Source organism: Urocitellus parryii, chromosome 5 (assembly GCF_045843805.1).
Source record: "Urocitellus parryii isolate mUroPar1 chromosome 5, mUroPar1.hap1, whole genome shotgun sequence".
In the NCBI taxonomy this organism is placed as follows: domain Eukaryota; kingdom Metazoa; phylum Chordata; class Mammalia; order Rodentia; family Sciuridae; genus Urocitellus; species Urocitellus parryii.
In genome coordinates, this window is record NC_135535.1 from 119,780,288 (window position 1) to 119,796,020 (window position 15,733).

General features: G+C 37.4%; 1 protein-coding gene across 3 annotated transcripts in view; it reads left to right on the plus strand.

Annotated features, from left to right (window-relative positions):
• Cecr2 (CECR2 histone acetyl-lysine reader) overlaps positions 1–15,733 on the plus strand; it is a 148,945-nt gene that overhangs the window by 101,534 nt on the left and 31,678 nt on the right. For all 3 annotated transcript variants that reach the window (XM_026413859.2, XM_026413861.2, XM_026413860.2), the window contains exons 2-3: positions 2,327–2,421; positions 14,410–14,593. In XM_026413859.2, coding sequence (XP_026269644.1) covers positions 2,327–2,421; positions 14,410–14,593 — 279 coding nt within the window. The remainder of the gene's footprint in view (positions 1–2,326; positions 2,422–14,409; positions 14,594–15,733) is intronic.

The window sequence follows — 15,733 nt, forward strand, 5'->3', positions numbered from 1 at the left end:
GAGAGGAGAGAGAGAGAGAGAGAATTTTTAATATTCATTTATTTTTTTAGTTCTCGGCGGACACAACATCTTTGTTGGTATGTGGTGCTGAGGATCAAACCCGGGCCGCGCGCATGCCAGGCGAGCACGATACTGCTTGAGCCATATCCCCAGCCCTGTTTTAATTTTTTGTATCACTGGGTCTTTCACTTTATCTTTCCTATCTAAACTGGGTGGGGCCCCAGTAAATAGTTGATGGTGACTGAATTCTTTTTTTTTAAAATATTTTATTTTTTAGTTTTTTGGCGAACACAACATCTTTGTTTGTATGTGGTGCTGAGGATCGAACCTGGGCCGCACGCATGCCAGGCGAGCGTGCTACCACTTGAGCCACATCCCCAGCCCTGAATTCTGACTAATTATAGCTTAGATGCTTGTTATCTTTTGTTGGTAGGATTTCTTTCTTTCTTTTTGGGGCGTGGTGCTGGGGATTGTAGAGGCAAGCACTCTACAAACTGAGCTGTATCCCCAGCCCCAGGATTTCTTATTTATCTGGATTACCACTAATTAGAATGTAGAAAAGAACCATTGCCATAAATGTGCTAGCAATTTCCAAGTTTATATTTAAGACAAGCAAAATCTTTTCAGCTTGGTGAACCTTATCTTTGGGTGTGTGTGTGGGGGGGTTTCATTTGTTTGTTTGTTTTGTTTTTGCAAGCAGTTTGCCAGTGAAGCTATATCCCTGGCCCTGTCTTTGTATTTTGAGTATCATCTACATGAGCTGTCAAGGCAGTGCAGGGCATCTTCCTTTACACTTGAAGTATTCAGCGTATTTTATAGCCTGTGTCAATTAGTACACTTAGCAATTGTTTTATGCTGTGAAGTTTTTGGAATGAGGATTTCTAAACTTGAGGGATTTTTTAAAAGAAAAATTAACAAATGGAATAATTCAGTAAATTAAGAACTTTTATTTTGATACTAGAAACAGATTATTGTCTTTAATTCAGTATCATATAATTGGTGTTTATATCAGAAGTTGTATTCCATACTTTCAGAACCATTAATAACATTATTGAAAGTTTGGTTTTTCTGTGGATTATAGATCTGGTTATGACCTAGTCAGCTATACGCAGACTTCCTATGAAATGGTTGTATGAGGAAGGTGGAGAGCATTCTGGTTGAAAGAATGCAGTTGTATATGTTCTAAGGTGACTTACAATGTATTACGTCCCCTCAGAAAATGTGTATTTTGAGAGGCTGATGAGAAATAGAAGCCCCTTAAGATTCCCACTGTTACTTTTTGTCCAGTGGCCCTTTTAACTAATCTTTTTTTTTTTTTTAAAGAGAGAGAGAGAGAGAATTTTTTAATATTTATTTTTTTTTAGTTCTCGGCGGACACAACATCTTTGTTTGTATGTGGTGCTGAGGATCGAACCCGGGCCGCACGCATGCCAGGCGAGCGAGCTACCGCTTGAGCCACATCCCCAGCCCCACTAATCTTATTTATACTACTGTGCTGAGATAGCCAAGTCTTAAACAGTATCAACCTGAACCCAAGGAAAGCAACTACATCTTACCTAGCATTAGACCATCAACAGACATTACCTCATTTTTCTCCAGATGATGTAAGATTAATCTTGGTTCTAGCAATCTCATGTAGGTATAAGTGTACTCACAATAAAAATTGTCATATTGCTTCCTCCCAGTGCTGTTTAGTTCAAAATACAGTGGTTCTTTCTTTCCCCCATATTTTTATAGGTGCATTATAATTATACATAACAGTGGAATTCATCGTGACATTTATACATGCACTTGATGTAATAATATAATTTAGTCAGTGTCATTCTCTTATATTTTTCCTTTCTTTCTCCTCCTCCCTTCCCCCTGGCCCCTTTCCTCTAAATACCGTGGTTCTTTAAAGTTGTTGCAAGTAGTTTATCTATTAAAACTGTTAAATAAATGAGGAATACTTTGTAATCAATTACATGATCCTCAGTGTGCAGGGGCTGCAGTTGTAGCTCAGTGATAGAGCGCTTGCCTAGCACCACATAAAAATAAATAAAAAGTAAAAACGAAGTATGCATATTTCTTCCAGTACACAGATAAAGGAATGGAACCTGGTAAGGATCAGTGAGAGAAGTAACTCCCATAGGAAACCAGAAAGCTAAAACTCCCTTTGCTCTTTTAGTAGTAATATGGAAAGAAGGGCAGAATTGATTTATAGCAAGCCTTATTGCTCCATTGACCATTCTGTTGATTGGGATCTGTGATGTCGGTGGTAGGAAGGGGCAGGTGGATTTTGATCTCTGTATTTGATATCTCTTCCCCCCTCTCCCCTTTTCTTCAGGAGTTAGAGGCAGCCCTTCACAGAGATGACGCGGAGTTTATCAGTGACCTGATTGCCTGTCTGCTTCAGGGCTGCTATCAACGCAGGGATATCACGTGAGTAATCCCGGTCTTACTAAGTATTTCTTGAAGAGGGAACTAATTAATAAGTCTTTGATGTTTCCTTTCTCCTATAACAAACCAGAATCCATCATTAGCTAGTATATAACAGTGTAGGCTTTAGTATATACAGATGAATTCTAGTTTTATCTTACTTTTACTAATCTTTTACACATGGTTAAACTACCTAACATACTTGAATTTAGAATTTCTTTCTGTTGTATTTGCCTTATTCTGATTTTGGTTTGTAATATTGGTAAAACATTGCCTAACAAATTAAAATTAAGTTTTACAACATTTCTGTTGTTTGTATTTCTTCTGTTGTTCACATAACTGATGGTAGTAGTGTAATTTACTTGACCTCTGATCTTCCTTATGCTTATGCTGCCAAGTAAACAGCACTCCAGTGCCTTCTAAATGTATAGAGATTTGGAACATATTTTATCTGCCTACACAGATAAAATATAGGAGCTTCCTAATATTAAGAGCCATCCTATTTTGTTTTGCTTTTTGCTATTGAGAAGGGGGTCTGGGGGCTTACGCTCTGGCTGGTCTAGAACCCTTGGACTCATGTGATCTTCTGCCTCAGCCTCCTGGCTAGCTACGGCTATAGGGATTATCCCTTTGTTTTGATCCCAACAATTGCACTTTTGCTACATTTCTACACAGAACTATAGGACAAACTTATTTTTAAAAAGGCCAGGCTCAGTGGATTTCTCAATCTCTTGGCTCTCTGTTGTCATTTAGGGATTGTTAATGGCTGGTATTTTTCAGAGTGTCAAAGATGATATCTCAGATATTTTTGCTGTAATGAATGTAACCTGTTAAGGCTGGGAATCTATGTTAATTATGTTAATCTGCAATAGATTTCTCACAAGGTGAGAAAGAGATAGATGAAATGTCATTTTTCTCAGTACTCCTTACCAGAGTTACTGCTTCCTGGATTCATAAATATAACAACTTTACCCCCTGGAAGACTTAGGTTGTATTTATAAATACTAATTAAAGTAAGATAGATAAAGTATATTATAGTGTATTCTTCCATTTTCTATTTAGGGCAAAGATTTGGGAGTTTCTGATTGTCTTTAAAATGTAGCTGTATTCATACTCTGTGTATAAATCAGTTTCTTTGCTGGAATTTCTTTCACTGTAGCAACCACTTTTTATATAAACAACTTTTCTCTAAATGTCATTGTCAGATCCAACCTGTAAGTAGACATATTAGGTCTAGCTTTTAATTGTGGAAAACACATTATAATAGGTAGCCTTATATAAAATCTATTAGGTAAAACAACTTATCTCCTCAATATAAGTTTCTGAAAGTGTATAGTCACTCAGAAGAAATGCCCACTTAAGATTTTGTAACTAATTGCCAGGCTGCCCAACATAGTGATGTTCTTTTCATCCTTGAGCCGTCAGTGTGTGAGAGTATCTGATTGCATAATACTCATTACCTCTGGACATGGCTCACTATCTATATGCCTGCCAGTGGGTCCTGGAAAACACTTTCTTGAAGCTTACATTTTTGTGCTGCAGTAGGGGTGGATACTCCACTAATAATTACAGAAATTATTATATAATTGCAGATTACACAATTACTGGGATAAAGGTTTAGCAAAATCATATTTTCAGAACATGAAACCCAGTGTGAGAAAGTGCTCTGTGCCTTCCCATACAGGCTCTTATGGTATAGTCTTCATGATGGGGCTGATCTCTCTAATTGTGCTTTTGTTTAAAATTGGTTTTACCTAATCCTGCTTGCTAGTTCTTTCCAGATAAAGATTACACAATTTTTGTCATGTTCTATAAGAAATTCTGTAATCCTCTTATTCTGATTAAAATCTAATAAGCCTATGAGGAAATTTGGGCAATATGGCATCTTTACAATATTGAGATTGTGGGGGTTTTTTTGGTACTGGGGATTGAGCACTACACCACTGAGCTACATACCCAAACTTTTTTTGTATTTTATTTAGAGACAGAGTCTCACTGAGTTGCTTAGCACCTTGCTTTTGCTGAGGCTGGCTTTGAACTCTAGACCCTCCTGCCTTGGCTGGGATTACAAGCATGCGCCTCTTTGCCCAGCAACATTGGTTTTTTATTCAAGCCTTTAATATCACTCAGTAAAAAGTCACAGCTGAATATATCTGTGTAATGGAACCTCCAGAATAAAGAACATTTCTATAGATTTTACTCTTTCCACTGAAGAGAATAACCTAAAGTGATAGTTATTTTGCTTCACCCTTGGTGACTCAAGTGTAATTAGTGAATGTATACATATGTAGTATTCTCTGAAGTTTACTTTCATCTCATTCTAAAGAAAGAGAATTTGGATAAATGAATGCATGCTTTTTTGGCGGTAGGACTTAACCTATAAACAGAGAGCTAAGTAAGTTTTTTAATCTCTTTGTGTATAACTTGTCTCATATGTAAAAGGGATTATAACAATGCCCAGAAAAGTTACAATGAGGATTGAATTATCTAATTCAGGAGTACAGAATACCTTAGAACATTCTTGATAAAGTATACGTTATAATGTTTAGAAACTGGCATTAGTTTCTACCAAGGCAGAATATAAAGTAGGCATTGATTCCAAGTTTCTTTAGCCTTTGTAATTTGCACTTTTATTTTATATTTTTGGTTCTGGAGATGTTGACTCCAGAGCCTTATACATGAATCGTAATCACAGTTTGCAGGTTTCAGAGTGTGCCAGGAAACCTTTTCTGTGTGAGTCATATGATGTGTCACAGCTGCTTATCTCTGTCATTATAGTATGAAACAACTATTTTGACTGATAAGCAACACTGAAGCTCTAGCTAAGTGGTAGAGCTCTTGCCTACCACATGTGAGGCACTCCATTCAATCCTCAGCACCACATAAGAATTAAAAAATCCTGTGTTTCTTCGGAATTTTTCCCCCTCAACCATTAAAAATAACAAAAACTATTCTTCACAAGCTGTTTTAAAAAAAACAGATATCAGGCCAAATTTTGATCCTCTGGTCAGTTGGTAGGCCTCTATTTTTTGTGAAATTAAATGGGTTATTATTCTGTTTTCATTAACTCAATCTAATCTTGAAACTGGAATATGCAACCCCTATTTTAACTGATATTTCCAAACTGGGATTTTTGCTTTTTAGAGAACAACATGATGCTGTATAAGGGCCTTGCTCTGAAGGATTTTCAGGAACTCTCATTTAATCCATATAGCAAGCTCATAATAGGAAGTTCTCCCTCACCCACTCAATAAAGACTTATTGTGAGATTAATTGCTTACAGTTGCATAGCCTTTAATTAACAGTAAGGTAGATTTAGTCTGTAGACCTTTAGCCCTTAACGACAACTCACATGCTCTAGAAAGAATACCAAAAGATTTTCCTTGAAGACAAGAGTGTTTAGCTCTTTTTAATGATTTGTTCTTCTTTGGCACTCTAATGAAATTGATGAAACCCATCTAAAAATAATGTTTTGAAATCACAAAATTAGAATTACAGTAGAACACTGTTATACAGTAAAATAATGGAGTATTACAGAATAAAAGTTTTGACATTGTTACTTAATTGATTAAATTACATACTCTGAGGCTGAGTTTGTGGCTCAGTGGTAGAACACTTGCCCTGGCATTTGTGAAGAGCTGGGTTTGATTCTCAGCACCACATATAAATTAATAAATGAATAAAGGTCCATCAACAACTAAAAATATTTTTTTAAAAAAATTACATACTGGGCTGGAGATGTGGCTCAGCGGTAGCGCGCTCGCCTGGCATGCGTGCGGCCCGGGTTCGATCCTCAGCACCACATACCAACGAAGATGTTGTGTCCGCCGAGAACTAAAAAATAAATATTAAAAATAAATTCTCTCTCTCTCTCTCTCTCTCTCTCTCTCTCTCTCTCTCTCTCTCTCTCTCTCTCTCTCCTCTCTCACTCTCTCTTTAAAAAAAAAAAAAAAAGAAATTATAAAAAAAAAAAAAATTACATACTCTGGCAGAACATCTACAATTTCTCAAGATTACTATCTTTGAGTATTGAGCATAAATGATACTTTGAATATCTACAGTATCTATAATATGATATCAGTATCTCCTGGTGCAAAATACATAGGTACTAATAAAATTACTCTGGGTTGTTTCCTGCATTCATAATTAAAAGAAATGTGAACATCATGTGTAGCTTTATGAAAGTAAGAAAATAATATTTCCCTGCCAAGTTCATGGACTCCCCTGAATTATATTCAGGGACCTCTGCTGTAAAGTGGTTTTCTCCTTTTGAATTAATCTGCAGGTCAGAGTTAGCATCTTTGACATGAAAGGAACCTTCACTGTCATCTAGTATAAGTTAACTTTTTACCCAAGGAAACTAAGAGAAACAAAACTGGCACAAGTATCCAAGTCATCTGACTCCTGTTTCTTGTCTTCCATTGTACTCTGTTGAGTCTCACATACATCTAAACATTTTCTGAATACTACAGTAGGATTCAGTAAGAAAACTTTGATTTAACTGGATTGTATTTGTTTTATTTAGGAATCTGTGGTACTGTAGAGACATTCAGAATAAAATCTGAGTTGAAAAGTATGTGTTCATTTTCTGGTTAAAAGTGTTGTGGGGATGTGACTCAGTGGTAGAGTGTTTGCCTAGTATTTGCAAGGTCCTGGGTTTGATTCATAGCCACTCACTGCCCCCATAAACCCTCCTCCAAACAAATCTAAAGAAAAACAAAACAAAGCTACACAAGTGGTATTTTAATGGTTGTGGTTTGAAGAGGATCTCTGGGCCTACCCTCTCCTTGAGTATGGCAGGACCTACCTTTAAGCAATAGGACATGACTCCTGTGATTGTCACTCTCAGGATGTCTGAAGACTCTCCTTGAGGCTGGGGATGTGGCTCAAGTGGTAGCGCGCTCGCCTGGCATGCGTGAGGCCCGGGTTGGAACCTCAGCACCACATACAAACAAAGATGTTGTGTCCGCCGAAAACTAAAAATAAATAAATAAAATTAAAAAAAAAAAAAGGACTCTCCTTGTTTTGGTGGATTCAGACCCATTCTGGGAAAGTCCACACACTTGACTATACTGGCACCTCAGAGCCAAGGGCAGCCTTCTTATAGCTGTGTACACTACCATAGGTAAATGAGGCCACAAAAATGAGGTTGAGCGAATAAAATAAGTATTCATACCAGTGATTTGTTTTTTGTAAATATGAAATAAGGAAAAGCAAATGAGGATTACATATATTTGGAAAATCTAGGAAGATAATCAATGTGATGGTTAACACCTTCCAGAGCAGTGACTATACCTGCTAAGCAGAGAAAGAGTAACATTAATGGAAGAGCTCAAGTGTTGGCATTTAAAGGAAGTATTCTTGGAATATAGGGAACATTCATATCATCTCTTACCTATATCATCATGTTAAAACATTGCTGGACCCATCACCATATATGCATGCTTTATAAGTTGTGGGTAATGCAGCTGCTGGTGGTCCAGGGCCATACATACTTGAAGTACCACTAGTAAGGTATCACTTGTTTGTTCCCTCCCTCTCTCCCTCCTTCCCTCCCTTCATTTTTTTTTTCCTTCTTTCTTTGGTACTGGGGATTGAATCCAGGGGTATACTTAACCTCTGAGCTGCATCCCCAGCCCTTTTTAAAATTTTATTTAGAGACAGGGTCTCATTGAGTTGCCTAGGGCCACATTAAGTTTGCTGAGGCTGGCTTTCAACTTGTGATCCTCCTGCCTCAGCTTCCTGAGCTGCTGGGATTACAGGTATGCACCATCATGACACCTGGGGTTTTTTTTCTTTTATTTTTAGAGGTCCCGCCCCCAGTACAAAACTTAAACATGAGTTTTGGTTTTTTCCCCCCTTGTACTGAGAAGGTTGAACCAAGGGATATGCTACCACTGAGCTGAATCCCAGCCCTTTTTATTTTTTATTTAGAATAGTGTCTTAATTGCTGAAGCTGGCCCTGAACTTCTAATCTTCCTGCTTTAGCATCCTGAGTCTCTGGGATTACAGGCTTGCGCCACTGTGCTTAGTGCCAGTAACATTCTAACACTTCATACTTTTGTCTTCTGGGATCTTCTTGAAATTAAACTTCAAGTCAGCTATTTTTTTAGGTATTTAAAATGAGCTAGAATGCAGAAAGTTCTCTTTGCATTCAACCCTCCCCATACAAGCGTCTGTTTTGGGCTACCATTATCTTATTTTTTACCACCTTTTGTTAAATTTTAACTAGCTCTCTAATTCTTTAAGTCCTTTAAGACAGCCTAATGTCTGGGTGATGTTCTTTTGGATTGCTGTTTATATCAGTTGTTCTTTTTTGGGAGAGTGAGGGGTTATATTGCACCCAGTGAGAAGTACACTGCAATTTATCTGTTCAGTTGTTAATGGACATTTTATTTGGTTTTAATCTGGTGCAATTATGAATAATGCTGCTGTGGAGATTTCCACGCAAATGTTTGTGTGAGCATGTGGTTTCATTTCTCTTGGGAATTAGTCATATGGTATGAGTATGCTTAACTTTAAGAAACTGCAACTATTTTACAAACTATTTTCCAGCATTTATATTCCCACTAACAAAATAGAAACGGTCTGGTTGCTCTATCTTTGCTAGCATTTGCTGTTCTTAATTTTACTGATATTATGTTTAAGGTGATAACTCATTGTGGTTTTAATTTGTATTTCCCAATGACTAGTAATGTTGAACATTCATTAATGTGCTCAATCATACATCTTTGTGAATTGTTTTCTTTTTTTTTTTTAAGAGAGAGTGAGAGAGGAGAGAGAGAGAGAGAGAGAGAGAGAGAGAATTTTTAATATTTACTTTTTAGTTCTCGGCAGACACAACATCTTTGTTGGTATGTGGTGCTGAGGATCGAACCCGGGCCGCATGCATGCCAGGCGAGCGCGCTACTGCTGAGCCACATCTCCAGCCCCATGTGAATTGTTTTCATCAATTCATCATTAGAAGTGCTTACCTTAGTAAGAAATCATTATATATTCTAGACATGAGTCCTTTGTCAGACATACAGTGCATTGTAAATATTTTTGTCCTGGCATGTAGCTTACTTTTCCATTTATGGGTTTTGAGAAAGCAGACATTTGGTTTAGTTGAAGTTCATTTTATCAGTTTCTTCCATGTATTTCATATTTGTTTCCTTTTTCCTAAGAAATCAGTGTATACCTCAATATCACAAAGATTTTTTTCCCTGTGTTTTCTTTTTTTAATTTTTAGTTGTAGATGGACACAGCACCTTTATCTATCTACCTATCTACCTATTTTATCTGTCTATCTATCTATTTATGCGGTGCTGAGGATTGAACCCAGTGCCCCACGTTTGCAAGGCAAGCACTCTACCACCAATCCACAACCCCATGTTTTCTTACAGAATTTTTAGTTTCAGGTTTGTACACATCTGGATGCACTTTGGAGTATTGCTTGTCCATGGTATGAAGTCAGTGTGCGTTGGAGGGTCATTACTTACATATATATGTTGTCTGTGTTGGTCTTGCTATTGACATGTATGTTTTATTCTTGTTCACAGTATCTGGCTTTCTTGAAATTGGGTAGGGTAAGGTCACCAACTTTATTCTAGTGCTTTTGTTTGTTTGTTTGTTTGTTTTTTGTCATTCTGGCTATTCTAAGTCCTTAGCATTTTCATTTAAAATTTTAAATCAGCTTGTAAATTTCTTCTTTCTTGTAAATTTCTTTATTTCTTTCTTTCTCTTCTCTTCTCTTCTCTTCTCTTCTCTTCTCTTCTCTTCTCTTCTCTTCTCTTCTCTTCTCTTCTCTTCTCTTCTCTTCTCTTCTCTTCTCTTCTCTTCTCTTCTCTTCTCTTCTCTTCTCTTCTCTTCGGGATTGAGCCCAGCGCCTTGTCCATGGGAGGCAAGCACTCTAATAAGTGAGCTATATCCCTAGCCTTCCATTTGTCTTTTATTTTGGCAGTATTTTGTAGTTACTGTCTTTTTGATGTCACTATTATAATGTGTGTGTAGTAGTATCTCTTTGCCATCTTTTTGAACTACATTTCCCAATTGATTACTGATGATGAGCATCTTTCTTTGTGCTTCCTAATGTTTATTCATTCCTCTGTTAGTTCTATAATGCTTCTTGTTGCGCTACATGATTTTTTCTTTTATTGGTTTCTGTGTTTGTGTATATGTGTAGGGCTTATAGTATGCACCCTTAAATTATCAGAAGCTATCCAAAATTTTTATTGTACCTCTTCACAAGGAAAAACTTTGACTTCTGACTTTCTACTTTACACAAATAGTGTTTAGGGTTCCATCTAGCCTCTATTTCATTTTATCTTTTCAAAGTTATTGCATGTTGGGTTTCTTTGACTACCCAACATAAACATTCATAAACACATGTAAAATTTGTATTACAAACATGTTTCTCAAGTAGAGGATATGTTTTGTGTTGATTTTCACTTAGTAAGATATTCCTTTAATTTGAAATAGTTATGATTCCCACCCACCACCACTCCTCAGTACCTGTGACTGAGTCCAGGGTTACTCTACCACTTTAGAGCCTTCATTCTCTTTTGAACTAAGTTGCTGAGGCTGCCTTCAAAGTTGGGATCCTGCTTCAGCCTCTCAGGTTGTTGGAATTATAGGCATTTGCCACCATGCCTGGCAGAATAACCATACTTTAGTATCTTGACTATCTTGTTAATTTTAGGTATGTTGGATGTGATGCTACCATATGGCCCTATTGAAAAACTGTTATTTTAATTATTTTAGCCTGGGTCATTTTATGCTCTTGAAGAATAAGTGCTTGATCAGTTTTTTTTTTAAATATTTATTTTTTAGTTGTAGTTGGACACAATACCTTTATTTATTTTTATGTGGTGCTGAGGATTGAACTCAGGGCCTCACACATGCGAGGCGAGTGTTCTACTGCTGAGCCACAACCCCAGCCCGCTTTATCAGTTTTTGTTTGTTTGTTTGTTCGTTTTTCTGGTGCACAGGATTAAATCCAGGACCGTGCGCATACTAAGCATGAGTTCTACCAATAAACTATGCCGCCACCCTTTAAATTTTCTTATAGAGCCTTTTGTTGTTTTACTAGAACTGGGATGTTTATTTCAGTGTAGGACTTGTGTTAACTGTGACTTAACTATGTGTGCATATGCTTCCTTTGCTTTGCAGATGGCACAGCAAATAGGAGAATGTGATTTTATTTTTCATTTACATTGTATACTAAGCATGATGCCATAGCTTAATTATTCCTTTGCAGGGAGACTAAGGATTTTTGTCCTTTGTGTCCTTTGCTTGCCTCAGAGAACTCTTCATCTGTGATCTTCCAAAACAGGTTGCAGATAATAAAATCTGTTGCCCTGCCTAGTCACAAGTTCTGCCAGTTCCAGCCAGCTGAGACTTGTGTGAAAACCCAGCACCTAGTCTTGCCATCATGGCTCACCAGTAGAAGCTTGTTCTGTCTGGAGCAGGCTGAGGCTCTCTGTTGGGGTTCTAAGAAATGAATGCCTGATGCTGAAAGTTGACTCATCCTTATTTTCATCTTTATTTTCATTCTCTATCTCTCAATCTCTAAGGAACAGAGAGGTAATTACTACTCAGTATCATCATCTTCTTCACATGATACTAAACAACAACCACTTGTGGGGCTGGGGATGCGGCCCAAGTGGTTGCACACTCGCCTAGCATGCGTGCGACACTGGGTTCGATTCTTAGCACCACATTGAAATAAAATGAAGATATTGTGTTCACCTAAAACTAAAAAATAAATATTTTATTAAAAAAACAACCTTTTTATTTGCTATTTTTTTAGGATGGAAAATGAATGAGAAAATTGGTCTTTTAAGAGTATTTGGAGTTTTTGTCAGACAACAGGGAATGTTGATCTTATTGTGTTCAAACTTCATTGGTTTGATATCCTCATTACCATATTCAAATAATTTTTCTTTTAATTAAGGATAATTTCATAAAGATGGGAGGTATTTAAGTCATTAAGAGGGAATTGCTCTGAGCTGAATGGATGAGTTAATGAATGTTCCAGGTAATGTAAACTCTAGAACTAAATTTTAGTTCACACAGCTATTTTTGGGAGTACATTGCTACCACCCTCTTCTTCCTTTAAATAGCAAAATCTGAAAAATATGCAAAATTTGGTTTGTGTTGGTTTTTTTCTAGGGTTGAGAGTATATGGTTTTATTTCCTACAGAGGGTTAAGAGCCAGGAGTGGAAAGGAGCCTTTGGTGTCAGTTTACTCTGTCCAGTACATTTACCTTCAAAAGTCCCCCTCCCCCATCTTTAAGTAGATTTATATGAGAAGGTTTATCTGTACAAGATCTGAATTATCTTGCATTGTAGCATTTGGTTAAGGTGGTATGGAGATGCCTCAAGAGAACTTAGAACAAACATGGTGTAATTGAAACTATAATAGAGCTGTAGGAAAACCTTGTAAAGCATGCAATTCTTGAGTCAGGTAGGGGCTTCCAGACAGATTGATGGCACAGAGAACCACACTGTTCGGACATATTGTGGGACTGGCTGGCTTGTGCTTCCGAACCACACATGGCAATAAGGGTTACAGATGTAACTATCATAGTTGTAAGTCCATATGGGTATGACTCTTTTTAAAATTTAATAATAACTGATAGGGCCTCATTCCTCTATACTCCTTAGGAAGAAACAAAGTTACACATCAGCCAAGTGTGACAGCCTGTAATCCTAGCTGCTGGGGAGGCTGAGGCAGGAGGGTCTCCATTTCAAAGCCAGCTTCAGCAATTTAAGCCCTAAACATTGCAGCAAAACCCTGTCTGTAAATACAGTTTTTAAAAAGGGCTGGGATCCTTCTGAGGCCCTGGCCCTAGTATCTGGGCATTCCAAGGAATGCCCCTTCAACATATTCAAAGCAGCCTCAGACTAATTTCAGAGAACTTAGAACACCGCATAAAAAATAAATAAAAGATACTGTGTGTTCTTCTACAAATAAATAAAAAAAATTTTTTAATTAAGCATTTGAGGGGCTGGGGATGTGGCTCAAGTGGTAGCGCGCACTTGCCTAGCATGAGTGAGGCACTGGATTTGATTCTCAGTACCACATAAAGATATTGTGTCCACCTAAAAAAATAAATATTAAAAAATTAAGCATTTGAGGGGCTGAGATTGTGGGTCAGCTTTAGAGCGCTTGTCTAGCATGTGCGACTGGCTTCGATCCTCAGCACCACATAAAAATAAACAAACAAAATTAAGGTATTGTCTCCAAGTACTTATAAAAAATAAATGTTAAAAAAATTAAGCATTTGAGCTGCAGTTGGGGCTCAGTGGTCAAGTGCTCGATTAACACACATGAGGCATTGGGTTCAATCCTGAGCACGTGAAGTAAAGATATTGTGTGTCTACCTACAACTAAAAAGTAAATATATTTGTTTTTAGAAGTTAAGTACTCCCATAGTCCCAGCTACTCAGGAAGTTGAAGCCAGGAATTTGAGGCCTGCCTGGTCAACAAAGGGAGACCTCATCTCTTAAAAGAGAGAGGGAGAATATAATATATTTGCATATTAGAGTAGCTCCTCATGTTCTGCCATAAGCCAGTTTCAAGTTTTGGTGTCTTAACCTTAAATAGTTGGGCAGACTCTGGGATTATTTTTTGTGCCAATCTGTGGGATGGATCCAACTTTGAACTAAATAATTTTCATAGAGTCTCTTTAATTACATGAGCAAAGTATGAGACTGTCCTCCACTTCACATTTATGTCTTTGATAATATAAAACTTTTAACTATTTGACCAGAATGTGCTGTCTGGTTTAAAGGAAAACAACTTATTCTGTGAAAAACTCTCTCAATGTTTTTATCTTCTTTTAAATTTGACTAAACTTGTAGAGGGTCTAGTACATATAGCTTCATTGAGGTCCTCATAATTCCTTTCATAAACTTATCAGCTATGAAATTCACCTCTCTCTCCCTGTTTCTACCCATCATCTGTTTTATATTAATGCATTTTCATGTCTGGGGCTGTTTGGTTAGGCCTCAGACATTCCACAGCTACCTGGAGGACATCATCAACTACCGATGGGAGCTCGAAGAAGGGAAACCCAATCCTCTGAGAGAAGCCAGTTTCCAGGACTTGCCTCTTCGCACCCGTGTGGAGATCCTGCACCGGCTCTGTGATTATCGGCTAGATGCAGATGATGTCTTTGACCTCCTCAAGGTGCTTCACTGGCAGTCCTTCTCTAGAGCAATTAGAAACAGCAGTGAGGAATTTAGTCAGAACGTGAAACTAAAGATAATACAAGATGCCAGAGTTTGGCTTGGGTGGCTTGTCTGTATGCTCTTAATTGACAGTGACACTGTGAACACAACCATGACCCTGTAGCCAAAGGAACAGAAGCTGCGTTATCTATATGGCAGTATGTTGTTTTGATTTAATTTCTAGTTGGGTTTTGTGCTTCTTTCCATGCACTTTATCCCAGCTGAGTCAGGACCAAAAAGAGGCACTTATTCATACCGTAACTAATTTGACCACTGAATTTTATTTCCCAAGGTCTAAATTTGAGCATGATTAAAATACCTATTGAAAACTCTGGAACTTGAAACTAGATATGCTAGTGAAGTTTATCCCCTATACACACACCAGCTTTGAGATGGACTCATAAGAATCATCATGTAGGGCTGGGGTTATGGCTCAGTGGTAGAAGGCTCACTAGCATGTGCAAGGCCTGGGGTTCAATCCTCAGCAACACATAAAAATAAATAAAATAAAGGTATTGTGTTTAAATAAATAAACACAATTAAAATAATAATAATTATTTTTTTTAAAAAAAGAATCATCATGTAATCCAGTGCACTCTTTGCTGAGGATCTCAGCAGTTCTGGGAAGGCCAGTATGGATCAGGCACAGCGACAAATGGGGAAGGGGTGGCTGTGGGTAATGATAGAGCTATGGTACAGTATCACACAAGACAGAACCTTTGAAACATCTTTAACACTACTTAGTTGTAAAATAAGAAAATAATACCTCTAAACCAAATTAAAAAAACATTCACCAGAACTATTTTTTTTAATTATATATGACAGCGGAATGCATTACAATTCTTAATACATACAGAACACAATTTTTCATATCTCTGGTTGTGTACAAAGTATATTCACACCAATTTGTGTCTTCATATGACCATCACAACTTCTCCTCCAACCCCTCTGCCCTGTCTAGAGTTCTATTCCTCCCATGATCCCCCTCCCTATCCCACTATGAATCAGCCTCCTTATATCAGAGAAAATATTCGGCATTTGGTTTTTGAGACTAGCTAACTTCAGTTAGCATTATCTTCCCTAACTCCATCCATTTACC